Source organism: Microcebus murinus, chromosome 4 (genome assembly GCF_040939455.1).
Source record: "Microcebus murinus isolate Inina chromosome 4, M.murinus_Inina_mat1.0, whole genome shotgun sequence".
Taxonomy (NCBI): Eukaryota; Metazoa; Chordata; class Mammalia; order Primates; family Cheirogaleidae; genus Microcebus; species Microcebus murinus.
In genome coordinates, this window is record NC_134107.1 from 56,304,318 (window position 1) to 56,322,091 (window position 17,774).

At 34.3% G+C, this 17,774-nt stretch overlaps 2 protein-coding genes across 2 annotated transcripts; one reads left to right on the top strand and one right to left on the bottom strand.

Moving 5' to 3' along the window:
• The first annotated feature begins 2,038 nt into the window (after window positions 1-2,038).
• Window positions 2,039-2,875, top strand: LOC109730722 (olfactory receptor 52D1-like). The gene has a single exon (XM_020286839.2). It carries the CDS (start codon window positions 2,039-2,041, stop codon window positions 2,873-2,875), a length of 837 nt encoding a protein of 278 aa, XP_020142428.1.
• A 4,053-nt stretch (window positions 2,876-6,928) lies between these two features.
• On the bottom strand, window positions 6,929-7,873 carry LOC109730723 (olfactory receptor 51L1-like). Its single transcript, XM_020286840.2, has one exon. It carries the CDS (start codon window positions 7,871-7,873, stop codon window positions 6,929-6,931), a length of 945 nt encoding a protein of 314 aa, XP_020142429.2.
• Between the last annotated feature and the right edge of the window lie 9,901 nt (window positions 7,874-17,774).

The window sequence follows — 17,774 nt, forward strand, 5'->3', positions numbered from 1 at the left end:
CCATTGAAATAAATCTCTGCCTTGTAGTATTCAAAAGACACTTCATCTATTTTATGTGTTTGTCTTTGGACCAGAAATTTTGCATTTTCTCCCCCATCTGAATGAGAGACAGAGAAAAAGAGAGAGAGAAAGAGAGAGAGAGAGAGAGAGCAGTGAAACAGTGAAGGGAGAATAAGACAAATATGTGTTTATAATGTGATGTTGTGCCTTACTTCCTTGTTAAAAGGTTGGGATAATCTGAAAGGACAATTTCAATTATCATAAGGGATGACTGACAGATATATTGAAATACAGGGTAGTTTTCCATCTGCTTTGTGTTGTGATAGCCTAGATAAAAGTTGGAGCCTGTGGAGAGTTCAGATTTTGGTAGTTCTTTTGAGACTGAATAGCATTTATTATTCCTTACTTCAAAGCTTCTAAGAGTTGCAGTCAAAATTTGCCGATAAACATATATATAGAAAGACTTTGTTAAACGTACTATTTTTAATTACCATCTTGACCAATTGAATTAATGTGTTTTAGTAACGGAAAACTAACAATTTTCTAATTTGAGACATCTTTTTGGAGAAAAGCTATTTTTATTTTAAACTTTTACTTGATGTGCTAAAAATTAAAAAAAAAAACACCTGTTATTTATTTTATATTTATTTATTTATTTATTTATTTATTTATTTATTTATTTATTTATTTATTTTGAGGCAGAGGCTCACTCTGTTGCTCAGGCTAGAGTGCTATGACGTCAGCCTAGCTCACACAACCTCAAACTCTTGGGCTCAAGAGAGCCTCCTGCCTCAGCTTCTGGAGTAGCTGGGACTAGAAGCATGCGCCACCATGCCCGGCTAATTTTTTCTATATATATTTTAGTTGTCCAGCTAATTCCTTTCTATTTTTAGTAGAGACGAGGTCTCGCTCTTGCCCAGGCTGGTCTTGAATTCCTGAGCTCAAACGATCCTTCTCCCAGAGTGTTAGGACTATAGGCGTGATCCAGTGCGCTTGGCCAACTAGTTATTTTTAAAAGGTTTCTGTAATTGGATCTAGTTCTTTTGGTGGTAGATATGAAAATGTCAGTCACTCTACTAAGTGGAAGATGCTTTCAAGTATTAAATAATTATGGGCCTTGACATTTTTCAGGGATTTTACTGTTCTAAAAGAAAATATACTATACTCTGAATTTTTATTTGTTTTCTTTGACTCTATGCTATTGATTTTTGTGAGTTAGTGCTTATTAGACTATGAATAACATAACAACTTCTGACCAGCACTTTAAATTCCATGCTCACTCAGTTATTCTATTGAAGGGTATGGATGAGAGGCAGATGAGTGAATTTTTTTTTAAATTTTTTATAGGAGAAATATTAGACCAAGAGAATATATTTCACACCTTAGGATGGAAAACAAGAATTTGAATCTTCATGTTGCCTCCAGTTATGTATTAATTTGTAGTACAAGCCATCTCCTCCATAACAATTTCTGTCCACAGAAAAATGGAATATTCTCTCTAGTCTTCTTTTCAGTATTATGGAGAGAAAAGAAAAAGGAAATTATTTTTTGTAGTTAAGAATTTATTATCAAGTTAACAGGGCAAAAGCTATCTACACAGAACAGTTAAAAGTTCAAAAGACATGCACATAAATTATGTGGTTAGAACAACTGGCATTAAAAAAGGATTCAACTCTTAACTTTTCTGATTCATGATTTTTTTCTAAGAAAACAATGTGTCCTATAAAAGTGGAGTGAGTTTTCCACAATTATTCAGTTATTTATAACTTATTTTAGGCTATTTTACTCATGGTCCTAGTTCCTTTCACTTCAACATGTCAAAATTAATGGTTAGTTAGGACTTGACTAAGATGAAGGAATAAATACTCATTTTCTACTACCATGTATTCTAGTTATCTCTGTTTTCCATTTAATAGACTTTGACCACCTCTCTGCAACAACATCCAACTATACATCTGCTCGCCTCACTGCCTTTCTGCTGATGGGTGTCCCAGGATTAGAAGACTTCCAAATTTGGATTTCTATTCCTTTCGGCTTCATGTACCTCTTGGCTGTGATAGGTAATGGTCTGGTTATGGCAGTGGTGGCCTGGGACAGGAACCTCCATAAACCCATGTATCTCTTCCTGGCCATGCTGGCATTCAACGATGTCCTCCTTTGTACTGTTACAGTCCCCAAAATGCTTCTCATCTTCTGGCAAGGCCCTTCTCTGTCAACATTTCCTGCCTGCCTCACACAGATGTTTTTTGTTCATGCTCTTTTCCTTTCTGAATCTGCTATTCTACTGGCCATGGCTTTTGATCGTTATGTGGCTATCTGTGCACCACTTCATTACACGACCCTACTTACAGGTTCTCTCATTGGCAAAGTGGGCCTGGCTCTGGTGGCTCGGAGTGTGGCTGTAGTCATCCCTGGTGTCCTTCTTATTCTCCGGCTGCATTTCTGCAGGAGCAACATCATCCGCCATACCTACTGTGAGAACATGGGCATTGCCAAGTTGGCCTGTAACAGCATCACCCTTAATAGCATTTATGGGCTCACTGCTGCTCTTCTAACCACAGGGCTAGATTTTGTCCTCATCTCCCTCTCCTACTGGCTAATCTTGAGAACAGTCTTCCAACTACCTTCTAGGAAGGCCCAGACAAAGGCCTTTGGAACCTGTGGAGCTCATATATGTGTCATATTGATATTTTATATTCTGGCCTTCTTTTCTTTCTTTACTCATCGCTTTGGGCACCATGTGTCTAGGCAGACCCTTATCCTCCTGGCCAACCTCTACTTACTGGTACCACCTACCATGAACCCCATTGTTTATGGGGTAAAGACCAAAGAGATAAGGATACGAGTACTAGGGCTCTGTAGCCAACCAAAATGATTGAAAAGTAACGAAACAACAAGATACATGGGAAACTAGGGTTGGATAAACAGGCTTAAATATCAAGTCTGAATCAATCAAGTCTGACCAATCAATAATCTGGTCAGATCTATCCCCAGAACACCTAACATTTGAATAGAAATTAAAATATTCATATTTCCAAGTACCATCTTCCAAACATGGTATAAACAGGAGGTTGACAGGCAATTTCAGTACTATTAAGGGGTGTTTCAACGTATTAAGGTAATAATCAGTGGGACATCAGCATAACAATGTAGGTCATTTAAATATGCTTTTTGTAATACAGGACCTCTCTTCTATACCAATTTTCTATGGACAGGACAAAATATAAACTCCATGAGGTAAGGGATTATTACTTCTGATCCTAGTCTCACCACTAAATCCGCAAGAACCAGAATACACAAGTAATTTAACAACAATACTTATCGAATAGATAAATAGTTTAATTAATGTAATTAATTTAAATTAAATTAAATTAATTAAATTTAATAAATTAAATTAATTAAATAATAAATGTTAATTGTTTAATAAACTCCCTGATACATACTTATGTGTAAGACCTATACATAAAATACTTCTTTTCTTTTCTCTCAAAAACGTTTCCCTTAGTTTCCAGAAAATATCTGTTTCTCATCTCCTTTAATGCCTTATTGTAATATTCTTTTGGTTATGCCTGTTAGAAATTCACTTTGGTTAGATTAAATTACCAAAACAGCAAGATATCTCAGGGAAATATTCTGAGTTATATCATGACACCCAAGAATAAGCTGAATAACTATAACTCAGGAAGCACAAAAGCCAGGCTGCTATGGTATCTCAAAAGCAGGAGAGCATGAAATTCTCTAATGCAGGTGATGACATCAACCTGCAATGATTTGGGGATAATAAGTATAATTTCCCCAGATTGGTTCAGATTGCTAAACTTGAATAAGTCTGTAATATCCCTTAGAATTCTGATTTAATACGCATGAAAGTATATTAGTGCAATTCTTAAGAAGATGAAATCATGGTAAATGATCAGAATTATGTTCATTAGATTCATTTGTTTTTTTGTTTTTTTTTTGATAAGCACATGCAATTGTCCTAGTTCAGCTCCTCTCAAGAACCAAGTGTTCTTGCTAATTATATTTTATAGTACCTGGGACATACTTTATAATCTATAAACTTATCTACCATATTTTCTGCAATGTAATCCCTCTTTACCACTATAAAATATTCACCTCTATATTAATAAAAGAAATATTTATAAAATATTTCTCTACTATTGAGATTATAAAATGTGTGTCATGAACATAATATTAGCATATACATGCTCTGTTGGTTGAATTAATTGGATTGAGTGTCTTGAAAAAACTATAATGCTATTGTTCACTTTACAAATGTTATGGATATATCTAGATTTTTTGTGTAATCAGGTGGCAATCCACGCTGCTTTGTAATGATTTTTTTATTGTTCAAGTTATTAGATTGAATAACTACATGGCTAAGTGGGATAATGAAGTGTTTTTCAACAATGCTTTATATAGAAGAAAATGCCGAGCATTTAGATGGTGAAGGGGATAATAGTGTTCTCTGATATTGTTTTTTCCTGCTCTCATGTTTTTCCACAAAGGCCCTTTTGCAGCATAAAGATAAAGAGTGCATAATCCAAAGGATAGCAATCGATACTATGAAAATAATTGCATTGTATTTTTACCTAATGATAGAAGGTTAGAACACAAAATTGAAAATTGTTATTTGAGCTTCTGTATATATTTTACAGATTCTGCAGAAATGCAGAATGCTTTCAGAACTCATGACATTATCTAACAAGGTAATATGAGTAAGAACATCTCCTACTTTTTAAACCTATATGCAAATGAAATAGAAGGTCCATTTATATTAAAGTAAGTTTAAGCATGACCAAAAGAGCTTCTTGTTTTAGAAGAACTAGCTATACACTAGAACACTGAACTCCAGCGTTTATCAAGTTTCTAAAAGTAAAATAATCCTTCTGTTCTCAATTCATAATATAATATTTCCATCCATTTATTTATTCATTCATATATTCAACCCCTTGTCTCTTCACTAATTTTATTTTACTGGGAAGGATTATCTTAATTTTGAGAATATGTGTTTTCTAAATATTTTTGTAAAGATATATTTTACAAATATAATTCTTATGATAACTTTTAACAGCTAGTATAATAGGTGATTTGCAAACTCAAGTATTTGGTAATTAATGCAAATATTCACTTGAAATAATTTTTCTGGTATATAAATTAAAAATCTAGGATTCAATATTTTAAATATAATTCTATTAACAAAAATTTAATAAAAGTTTTCATATTTGGAGAACAGTCACTAAGAAAATTATGTTAAACATCCATATGTTAGAAATATATTCTGCATTTGAAGATCTTACTTTAAAGGTGATTATAAATAGTTAACTGTTATTTGTACAATCTATATCTGATGATAATGTTAATATTCTCAAAATTTTTTCTCATCAATTTTAATTATTATACTAAGAAGATGTCTCATTTTGATTTTTATATTTCTTTCAATATTTTTAGTTTATATCTCTTTGATCAAGTTGAATATGCTGAAGGAGATGGGTAACAAGAAGTAGAATCAAGAAATAGAAAAAAGAAGGATGGGAACAGGCATAGTTGGATTAAAATCAGGGAGCAGACAGAAGTTTATAGATTTTTCCAGGTGTACCTCATTTGAAATTCTAATTATAAATTAGTAAGATTTCTTTTATTGTATGAAATACGGGCTCATGCCAGTTACAGGATTTTTTAAAAATATATTTTAATGTAAACTAATTATTCTTTAATCAATCATTGATTCACTTATTTATCATATATACATTCAGTAATTATTGAGTGCCTCATTTACACCAAGGATAGTGCCAATTTTTGCATTTCCTGCTCAACAATAGTTAGAATAAGATACAAGAAAACACACTACCTATTATTAAGATCTATACAAATATTGAGAGCCATAAGGCACTCTTAAAGTCTTCTTTTTCCCCTTGTTTCTTTCTCCTTTGAACAAGTGTAGATGTGAACTAAGAAAATTCATAACATTTGTATTATTACACAATTCTGTGCACAATCATGTACTAGATAATTTCAGAGATACAAAGATAATGTTGTATATTGAAAACAGGGCTTGATGAAAATTAAAGAGAAGTCCTGTATTATATGATTCCCATTACCACAAATTTATAAGTAGCTATACCTCAATGAGCTACATTTTTTGTATTTAAATAAGTAGTGTACCTTAAAGTATTATTAAAATACATTCAAATCAATGGATTATAATCACTGACTTCACATGATAATATCTGGGGTTTTTGAAAAATAACTAGGTCTGAGCTTTCTTTAAGGTTAAAATTATTTACAAAATTAAGTAAAAGAAAAAATATGGAGGTTGCCCTTTGTGTTCCTGAGGAAATTAAACCTGCTCCAATAGGGTAGAATATGTACATAAACATTTAAGAGGTGATACAGATGGTCTATGAGGGTTGATAACTTCTGCTTTGAGCCATAATATGCTTTTATATCAATACTAGATCTTATTATCTTTATGAAAGATGGAGTAAGTAGAATTACAAACACAGCAACTATACAATATAAAGTAGCATAAAATTCTATGGCAAATACAGAATATCAAGAATAAAAAAAAATGTGGGTTTGTATATTCAAGGAAAAATCATGGACAAATGACCTTAAGTAAAGTCTGGGATTATAAACAGGAGAGAATAGATAAAACTGATTTCCAACACATTGTTCTCTGTTGTATTCATAGTCAAAAAGGATTTATGCAACACATGCTAAGTTAGGCTGTATAGTCCCAGTGGACACCAACTCATTCCTTTAGAACCTCTTCATGACTTTCTCTTGGCTCTATTTCTGCTTTTTAAATAGCCTTTTGTTGGCAACTCTGTTTCCAACATACCCAGAGAAGATAAATCACTGCGAGTTTACCTCCTTAGTACTAATACCACCATTGTCTTGCGGATGTGCCTACATCACAGTAGAACTAATTTTTGTGGGGGAGTAACCGGTGAAGTATTCCTTGGCGGATCTGCTTGGTCTTCACACTATAGATGATTGGGTTGAGCACTGGTGGAACCAATAAGTAGATATGAGCCATAAAAATGTGGATGAGCGGGGAGGAGTGTCTGGCAAAACGATGGATAATAGATAGCCCTATCATAGGCACATACAAAATGAGCACAGCACAGATATGGGATGCACATGTATTGAGGGCCTTAAGCCTCCCTTCATGGGATGCAATTCTTAACACTGAGTGGAGAATAAAAATGTAAGATACGAAAATACCCAGAGAGTCCATACCCCACAGCACAGTGATCAGAACCAGTCCATATACAACATTAAATTTGATATCAGCACAGGCAAGGCGGATCATGTCCTGATGCAGACAATAAGAATGAGAAAGGACATGGGAGTGGCAGAAGGGGAAAAAGGCCAGACGGGCCAGAAGTGGAATCATTGCAATAGCACTCCTAAGCAGGGCTGCAATTCCAATCTTGGCAATAAATTTTGGGGCGAGAATGGTAGCATATCGCAGAGGATGGCAGATAGCCACGTACCGGTCAAGGGCCATGGCTAAGAGCACAGATGATTCAGTGAAGGAGAAGGTATGAATGAAAAACATTTGGACCACACAGACATTGAACTGGATCTCCCTAGAAATAGACCACAGTACCCTGAAAAGTGACACCATCGTGGGCAGGGACATGCCCATATCAGTGAGGGAAAGCATGGCCAGGAAGTAGTACATGGGCTCATGGAGCCTGGGGTCTGTTCGGACAATATGCAGGATGGTACAGTTGCCCATTATTCCAACAAGGTAGAGGAGACAAAATGGGATGGAAATCCAATGGTGAAATTCTTCATAGCCAGGGATACCTGTGAGGTAGAATGTAGAGGACAGAGTATTGCTAGAGTTGGAGGTTGCCATGGGTTGACCATTAAACCACAATCCAATTCTGCAATCACACTCCAACAGGGAAGACAATAATAGCATCAGGATCTACATCAGGGAAAAGTAAAAAAAAAAGAAAGAGGGAAAATAAAGCAAAACTTCAGTATTTACCTATAACCACTCTTTAACCCATTTACACATCTCTGCTTTGTCATTTTTTCATTTCACTGCTAGGTATTGTTGGTTAAGTAAAATATCCACTTTATAACCACAAAAACCTTTTTTTCTGAATCTCAGATGCAAAAAACATTAAAAATACTCTCTAAACGTGGATGATCTTAGACACCACCCAGACAGAGCATCACATATACAAATTCTATACTACATTTTTATTTCTATGATTTTCTTTAGGAACTTTCTTGGCCAGGGTCATTAGTTTTACATTAGTTTTTTTTTAATGACCCCTGCAGTGATTTACATTAAATTCCTTTATCTGTCTAAGCTTGATAATTGCTTCCCCAATGATAAAATACCATGCAGGTTACCTTTACAGAATTCAGACAAGTATTGCCAGCATGGCTATTGCTTTTCTAACCTATCCCGAATTATATAATTGACATCACTAGCCTGCTTTCTTCAGATAATCAATTCTAATATGTTTGGTTTGGGCCTGTCATCCTCAAGAGATAAATACAGGTTAAGATAGGCTTAATTGAAATAATATATAAATTTTTCAAAGAAAATCTTATAATGATAATATATGTAATTTAAGGAAGATAGAATTGGCTCTGGTTCTGATTTTTAAAATTCAGAATATATAAATAATATAATGGCCAGGATAAGCCTATAAGTGTCCAACCTTGTATATATGGTGTCCAACCTTATATATAATGGTGTCCAACCATTATATTATGGCCAGGATAAGCCTGTAGGTGTCCAACCTTGCCACTAAATGATTTGTACTCAAAACAAATAAGAAAATATTTTCCCCACTTCAGTGGTCAAGAAAAACATCTTTGAAGTAAGAAGATAAGTTGCCTCTTAATATCCCACTCATACATCATTTGCCAAGCATCCATGCTCACCAAAATGCTGATATGAGAATTTATAATTTATGGGACAGGTGGCTTCTTATTGTAAGTAAATACATTTCTGTATTGTAAAGCCTATTTTGGCCTTTAGAGACACTCAAATCCCCTCTATTCTTCTCTAGTCTCATGTAAGTAAACCCTAAATGCAGTAGATATTTACCAGGGATGTTTAAAAATGGCAACTTTCTAGAAAATGGGAGAGCCATAAATAAACAAGTAAATTGCAGAGATAAATTTAGTTTTTCTGACTGTTTATACTGTAAGTAAAATCTAACAACATATTTTAGGAGTGACGCTTATAGCCTTGCTTATCCCTCACTGTGTCTGTCTTACAAATACCCCAAATCCTGCTTCTCTCACTTTTAGCATGTCTATCTCATCTTTCCTTCTGTGCTTGCATGTATAAGCACCTTGAATGACCAGAATTCCATATATTACTACTTCTTTTTGTTAATTCCTGTCCAATTTCTCATCTATAATTAGAACTTGGAAAGCTGCCCTCTTTTACCTTTTTTGCATAGGTTCAGACCACTTCTCTGACCTTATAGCTTCTGTCTCCAACTGCCAGCAGGGATAAACATGAAGTTTAATTGAAAGCTAGAAAATATCTGATCTGGAGGCCAGTCTGATGCACACTTTGTTATCTCAATGACTTTTTTTGAGGCTTTAAGGAGACAACTTTCTACCAGCTCCCTTGTTAACCCTCAGTTTCTCTGGTTCTACAGTGGCATCAACCTGGAATATTCTGGTTCCAATGTTCACTCGCTTTGTAATTGTGGGCAAATGATTTTTTTTTTTCTGTCTGCATCAAAGTTGCCTCTTTTGTAAACCAAAAATAGTAACAATTTAATAACATTGTGCTGAGGATTAAAGGAGATATTGTGGGTAAAATACTTACAATAGATCCTCATACATAGTTACCACAAAATGTTGAGGAGGAGGACGACAATGACAAGGAAGACTACAACTACCAGAGTAACGGCAATAAGTCTTTGAGATATGATGGGAGGGTGAAGGAAAAGAGGAGACTCTGAAGTGTCCTCTCACAAAGAAAAACATCATAAATGGGAATTTCACAAAAGTGATCTAGGAAAGCTATGTGGTGGGAATGGGATGATGTCATTTTTACCTCAATTTCATCCAGTGAAGACTCAGCAAAGCCAGAGATAATAATTTCTTCTTAAGAGCTTGCTCTACCTTGAAATTCCTCTGATAATTATCATGGCCTTACCCATGTGTTTTTCATTCCATTCAGGGACAATTTAAAGAGTCCAGGGTATAACTGGAAGTTTTGGAAAAGAGATGATATCACTGGGACTTCAGTAAGCCTCAAATCTCAGCTGTTACATTAATATTCTGCAGTTACCACTATATATATATATATATATATATATATATATATATATATATATATATATATATATTTCACTACATTCTATATAATTCATTAGTATCTGGTCCTCCTATTGTTCCACAGCCCCTTATATTGTAGAATTTTTACAGTCTAAATCTTATTGCTCCTAACCATATAATTTCAAACCCATCCACATGGCCATGTGATCTATTCCACCATTCCATAGAGAAGAAGGGAGTTTGTGGAATTTATAAACTTAAAAGTCTAAAGGACTTATAAAGTGGGGTTGAGACTTCCGAGCTATAATTAAAATCAAGCTTAAAATCACTGGTACTTGGGATTTGAAGGAACCTTGAGGTTATGTAGTGAAATCCCAATCTTATTTTGATATTACTTCTCTGTTATGTCTGAAAATAGTCCTTCACACTGTGCAAAGAGCATGTCCATGGGCAGAGACCACCTGCCATAAAAATCAAGGGCATCTTAAGTAAACCCTGTCTTACTTAACACTTTTCTGTCTGAAAAGTCTGAGTCTGACTAGAAGGCTAGCAACATGAGGATAAGGAATAAAAATATTTTGGTGAAAATGATGCCCTGTGCTGAACTGAGAACCTCTCCCTTCCCAAAAAAGTCCCTGGGTTCTCCTTCTCATACTTTGGATGTTTGCTCACCTTCTTTGGCCTCTCAGGTTCCCTTCTGTATGTTCTTATAACCTCCCACTTCTATTTTTCCTAGGCCTCCCATACTTGGTAGAATAGTTCCTCTTACAAGCAGTGACTATTCTAATTCTCAGCTCAGTAAGGAAGAGTTAATAAGTCTTCTTTTATTCCTAAGAGATATGAAGCCCCAAGATAATGCAGGAAACTGGCTGTAACCCTGGCAATGCCAACATTTCTGTGCTGGCCCCTTCTCTCTCCACCACTTCCAGCTTGCAGAAATATCTTTCAGTTTAGGGGTAGAAAGGAAAAAATGCTATGGAGATTCCCAAATATTTATTATCTTAATGTCTGGAACAAATGATGTAATGTCACATGAGATGAGATACTAATTGTGTCCAGAATATGACAGGACAGTAAAGAATTCTAGATATTATACAGCCAACGAGAGGGACTTATTCAGAGCTTAAACTCTAGAGAGGAGGGACATGGTGTCTATGAACTGGAAGTGACTCAAGTTCAGTTCTACATAATAATATTGAAAAAAATGAGACTCAGTTATTTGATTTGCTTTCCATAAAATCATACATGCAGCAATAAAGTCAAAGTTACTGCTCAAATCTTCTGATTCTCCAGTGTGGTATTTTTATCTTTGTACCACACAGTTCTTCATGATAAAGCAGATTACAAAATTTGATCTGACTATAAATGGAAGCTTTTGCTCAACTAATAAAACCTCCTATATGTTTGTCAACAATATTGATTCCTTAATGTCTGTTGATTGATTGAGTCATACAACAGATTTGGCATACAAACTACTAAATGATGATTTTTTAAAAAAAATCTCTAATTAGTGGTAGAAATTCCAGTTGAAATGTCAGAAATGCCAGTCCTGTTTGGTTCTAGAACTAGTGATAAAAATAAAGAGAGAGAAAGACAGAAAGATGAAAGAAAGAAGAAAGACAGAAAGAGGAGAAGGAAGGAAGGAAGGAAGGAAGGAAGGAAGGAAGGAAGGAAGGAAGGAAGGAAGGAAGGAAGGAAGGAAGGAAGGAAGGAAGGAAGGAAGGAAGGACTTGTCTAAGCTTACTCATCTTCAGGCAGTATATTTAATACATGCAATGGGTAATTACTTTTTCAGGAATTGATGATCTCAGTAGAAGTAATAGTTCTCATAAAGAAATTTTCATTAATTGCTAAAGAAATTTTTCATCCACTTATAGTCTATAAAAATGAGAGGTTATTTAAACCTCATCCCTAGAAAAATCCTTACATCTCCATCTTTACACCTCCCTTTGTGAAACTGCTGGAAAAGTAATTTGTCTTTACTGCCCTCACTGGCACCAGATGCCCTCAGAATTATCTTTGTATTTTAATCACTTTAATATTAATTTAAATCATTTTGACATAATCTAAACAAATTTATATCATAAAATATATAATCATATCAAAATATGATCAAGGATGTCAAACTTAAAGGATTATCATTAATCAATGCAACTATACTTCTTTGCAACATGGTATATATATTTCTCAGGTATACGGTGGAAAGAAAGAACAAAGTAATTATGACCTCCACTGGAAAATAAAACCACCTAATCAGAATTTTCAAAATAATGCCTTTGTCATGTATAAATCTTAACTTCTTTATAAAAAAGAGAAAGTAGTGTTCATCAACCAGAGGCTGATTACCACCACATCAATTTCTTTACATATTAAAGCTGTAAGCTTTCTTTGTATGTTCATTTTAAAAAACCTAAACTGAACAAAAAAATGTGTCTTTTCATCTGAAAGGGAGCAAGGGACAGGCTTATCAGAGGAGATAATACAGTTGACAAACAGAAGGAAAGAGGAAAATGGAGCTTGTGATCATAAGTTAGACATATAATAAAAAGACTTTTTCATAGATTTTTTTAAATGTCACGGAATCTACTCATTAAACAATTAGATTCTATATGGGCTGAAATATTGTTGAAATTTTAATTTTTAATTAGCTATTTATTTAAACATGTATTATGGAAAATAACATATATAAACAGAGAGAGAGAGAATTATAACACATCCCCATGTGCCCATACCTTGGGTTCAGCAATTATAAACTGATTCACAGTCCTGTTTTGTTTATTCGTCTACCATTTCCATTATTCTTAGACATATCCCATATATTATATAATTCAATACACAAAAACTTCAATATGCTAAATACAGAGTATATTTATGTCACATGTTTTCCCCTCAGAAATCCTTCTATTAATATACGATATAAACTTTTAGTGAAGAACTTTGAGGTTCTGAAACTTTGATTGAATATATTTTGTTTTAATTGACTTTAAAATGTCCCTATACATTTATATTATTCTTTCACTATTTGTGGTTTTTAGTAACTTTTCCCAACATGTGCCTAAGTGAGAATCGTTTCATTCTGGAAAAATATTTCTTATCATTTATATTTTATTGGTTCTGTTCTCTACTATAAGAATACACATTATTCAGATTATGAATCTGTAGGTCTGTGTTACATATCAATTATTATCTTTCTCATTGTTTTACTTTAACATTTTCCCTCTTTTCCTTTTACATTTCTTATTTTGTTTCTTGAAATATTTGTTATATTGTGCCAATTATTTCGATGTGTTTAATTATTCTTTTTGCTATTCTGTAGCATTCACTGGCCCCTCTTTCTCTAAAATATGTTCTTTTATTTCATCTTTAAAGTAAGTTTTTACAGCATTTTTGTGCTTTTAAATTCATTTGGATTTTCAAAGTTTGTTGTCTATTTTACTATTATGTTTCTTGAAATTTTACTTCCTGAATGATTTTTTTAAACCATAGCTCTGTATGGTTTTAACTTTTTTTCATTATTTTCTATATTCCTTTTTCTTTATAGATTATTCTACCTATAATATTATTTAAAATCTATATATGTTTTTCAACTTTCTATTACTTAGCTAAGTTTTATTTGGGTCATTTGCAAAATAAATAAAATAAAATAACTTGTTTAGGTTCTCCTTAAACCGTCTTCCTACTTGCCTCACCTTCATTTCTATTCTCCCATTAGAATGTGCACTTTAGGCTTGACTTTTATAAATTAATTAATTTGTTTAGTTTATTTTCCTCTTATTTCCTTGGGAATTGAGTGAGACACAGAGTTGGACAGTTATGGTTGATGATGATTTGGGGGCAACTTTCTCACTGCATTTTTGTTTAAAGATTTGCATGTTAAACATTTGATTTTGATACATTGTATTACCCACTTCATGATGGGTATACAGCCTCTTTGGTGTGAATTCTTGATTACTCTTGTGAGTGTTCCCCTTTGGAGAAAACAATCCCCATGCATTCATTGTCCAAGTTTTTTCTGACATTCATTTCAATACACACAAAGGAAACAAAGAAATACATTTTTTTTTCATTTATTTCATCTCTAGGTTCAAACATCCATTTGAGCATGATTTGGCTCAAAATCTATCTGGAGAATGAGGTCTACTTTGCTTTAATGAAAAGAAAATTCAGTAGCAATGCCAACTCTACTGCGTACTATCTCTGTTCCCTTTGCACAACTAGTTAACATCTCTAAGTCTTGTTTTTTAACATGCAATATTGAACTACTTGTCCAGCCTGAATGTAAAAGTAGCTCCATAAATTATTTGAATGAAATAAATTCCCTCTTACTAAATATCCTGGTGTCAGGATTCTAAGATGTCTTAAAAGTAAGAAGTAATAATATACACAGTTTTAATACTTTTCTTGAAGTGATGTAGAGTTTATGAAAGGAATGATTATACACCAAATGTGTCCAAGAAGTTCTAAACAAGAAATCTTCAGGATGAAGATAGTGGATGCAAAGATCAAAATAATAGGGAATCATGCACTTTCTAAGTATGAGTAAGGCCAATCCTTTTGGGTAATAATATCTTTAGGAATCCTTGGCGAATCTGCTTTGTCTTGATGCTATAAATAATTGGATTGAGTACCGGTGGGACTAACAGGTAAATGTTGGCCATGGTTATGTGACAAATGGGGGAGGAGTGTTTTGCGTAGCGATGCACTAAGGACAGCCCTATCATTGGCACATACAGAATGAGCACAGCACAAATGTGGGAAGCACACGTATTGAGAGCTTTGAGCTTTCCTTGCTGTGAGGCGATGCCTAGCACAGAGTGAAGGATAAAAGCATAAGATATAAGTATTCCCAGAGAATCTATACCCCAATAAAATGCTACAACAAACACACCATACAAAATGTTGAAAGAGATATCAGAACAGGCCAATCGGATGACATCTTGATGCAAACAGTAAGAGTGGGAGAGAACATGGGAGTGACAGAAGGAAAATGTGGGAATACGAACAAGAACAACAGGGACGACAATGGAGCATCTGATGACAATAAAGACCCCTATGTAGATAATGCGCTGTGGGGTAAGCTTGCTGGAATATCTTAAAGGATCACATATAGCAATATACCGGTCAAAGGCCATGGCGAGGAGCACAGCTGACTCCATCAGAGAAAATGTGTGAATAAAATACATCTGGACTATGCAAGCATTCACCCCAATCTCCCTAGCATCAAACCAGAAGATGTTCAGTACTGTAGGCAGGGTGGAGATGGACATGCCCATGTCGGTGAGAGACAGCATGGCCAGGAAGTAGTACATGGGCTCGTGGAGACTCTTGTTCATGTGGATGATGTGAAGGATTAAGCAGTTGCCCACTATTCCTATCAGGTAGAGAAGGCAAAAGGGGATGGAGATAAAGTGATGAACATTCTCATAGCCAGGAATTCCAGTGAGGTAGAATGAAGCAGAGTGTCCAATGCTGAAATTAGCATCTGCCACAGAGCGGTCCCAAGTAACCATTTTTCACTATAAAAATGTGAACTCCTAGAAGGAAGAATAACACACAGCAGACAGAAAATAGTAATTCATATTTCTCTACTAGATTTTTTTCTTAACTCATTGCTTTGCAGGGACACCCTGTAGATAGTTTGAAAAATGAAGCTTTGTCAAATATTTGAAAAGTTTATCCAAAATCATCACTTCCTTTTAATATACCACTGTTGAATCCTTAAAACAGTTTATAATTATTATGTAGTTCATCTGTCAATATTTTACCCTATTGATTTTGGGTTTTGAGTCATTCCTAGGGTGTTCTTCCCTCTCCTAAGTTAATAATATGTCCCTGTAGGTTTTCTACTCCTATTTGATAGGTTGGTTGGTTTTTATTTACTTTTATATTTATCATTTATTTGCCACAAAATCTTCTGTATGATGCTAAGTAAGAATATTTTCTAAAACTTTGACCCTTTTATGTTAGGCATTTATAGTTCTCTGACAAGAAAACTTAGTGGAAACATTTTAGAAATAAAATGTCATAAAATATAACTTGATACTTCAAAACATTGTATATAAAGTGAGTGTAGTTACCAATTAAAGACATAGATAAATCATCCTGAAATTCATTTAATTGGGAACCAGTTGCTCAGGAGGATCCAAGGGTAATTATCACTAGCATTTATCTCATTACTCATTCTTGGGTATTTGGGGTTTAGAGGCTCTTTCATATTCTTCATCAAGGTTCATTTATGTGTTTCTACACTGCAACGAGTCTAGAGTTTTACTTAGTGATATTTGTTTCATGAATGTAAGTGATTTTATGAGACATATGAACCTTGATAATCCTGGAGCCTCCCTTTTGTTGCCACTGGAACTAATGACTGCTTTTCTAATGCTCCCATCTTCTGACATGGCTTTGGACTATCTTTGACAGATGCAAGAAAAATATCAGGAATCACAGACCCATCATTTCTAGAGTATTAGAATGAAGTTACCCCATCCCCAGACTGTGGACTATTAGATCCAGTGGACTATTAGAATTGCAGCACTCTGGTCCCATTCTTTTGCTTGTCTTGTTCTTGCTCTCTTGTTCATTAAGTTTTAGCATTTCAAATGCAAAGAAAATAAGCCCTATCTCACAATATTGTACAGATAATTAAAGTAAATAATGTATGGAAATGTTTACCACAGTCCATTTGCAATTTTAGTAAGCTACATTTTAATTATCATATGTACACCATAAAATATCTCTAGGAAATCAATAGAAGAGCATGTTATAGATAAATAGGTGAGGATTGGAGACTTAAGTGGCTTGCCCAAAGCCATATAACTACAATAATAGCTTTAATACATTTCAACTTCCGGTCTCTGCTCAAGGAGATGGAGATTTTCCAAAATAGCGATTGTCTTGCCTAGCAGCCTGCTGCAGCCATATGAATAGCTTGATCAGTGACTGAAGCTACAACTATAATATGACCATCACATATGGTCCCTAATGTCACAGCAACATTTGTTGCTAAAATAAACAACATAATCAATTCCTTTAGTCACTTAACATTACTGTTTTCTTACCTGTTATTTTACAGCAACATTTTTTTTCCTATCTCACAGCCATGTAGCTCCTTTGGTCTGTTACTAAAGTCCCTGCCATTTAACAACCTATGCCTTCCGCTTCATGATGCAATAATTCTTTCATGAGAATTGCTTGGTTCTTAATGGAGGTACCTACCTAGTTAAAGTAAAATGGACCCTATTACCTAGTTCCTTAACTTCATTCATGAGTTATAATCATATTCTAATATCTAAGAACACTTTTAGACTTCTGAAAATTTTTTTATCTATTATCATATTTGAACCATAGCATATCTCTATGAGATCAACAGAGGCCATGTTACAAATGAGTAGTCTGAGATTTAGATATGTCACTGAGCAAACTAGAAAGTTATGATTAGGGTCTGAGCCCCTGCTTCTGAAGCTTCTACTTTTTACATTGAAATAATTTAACTC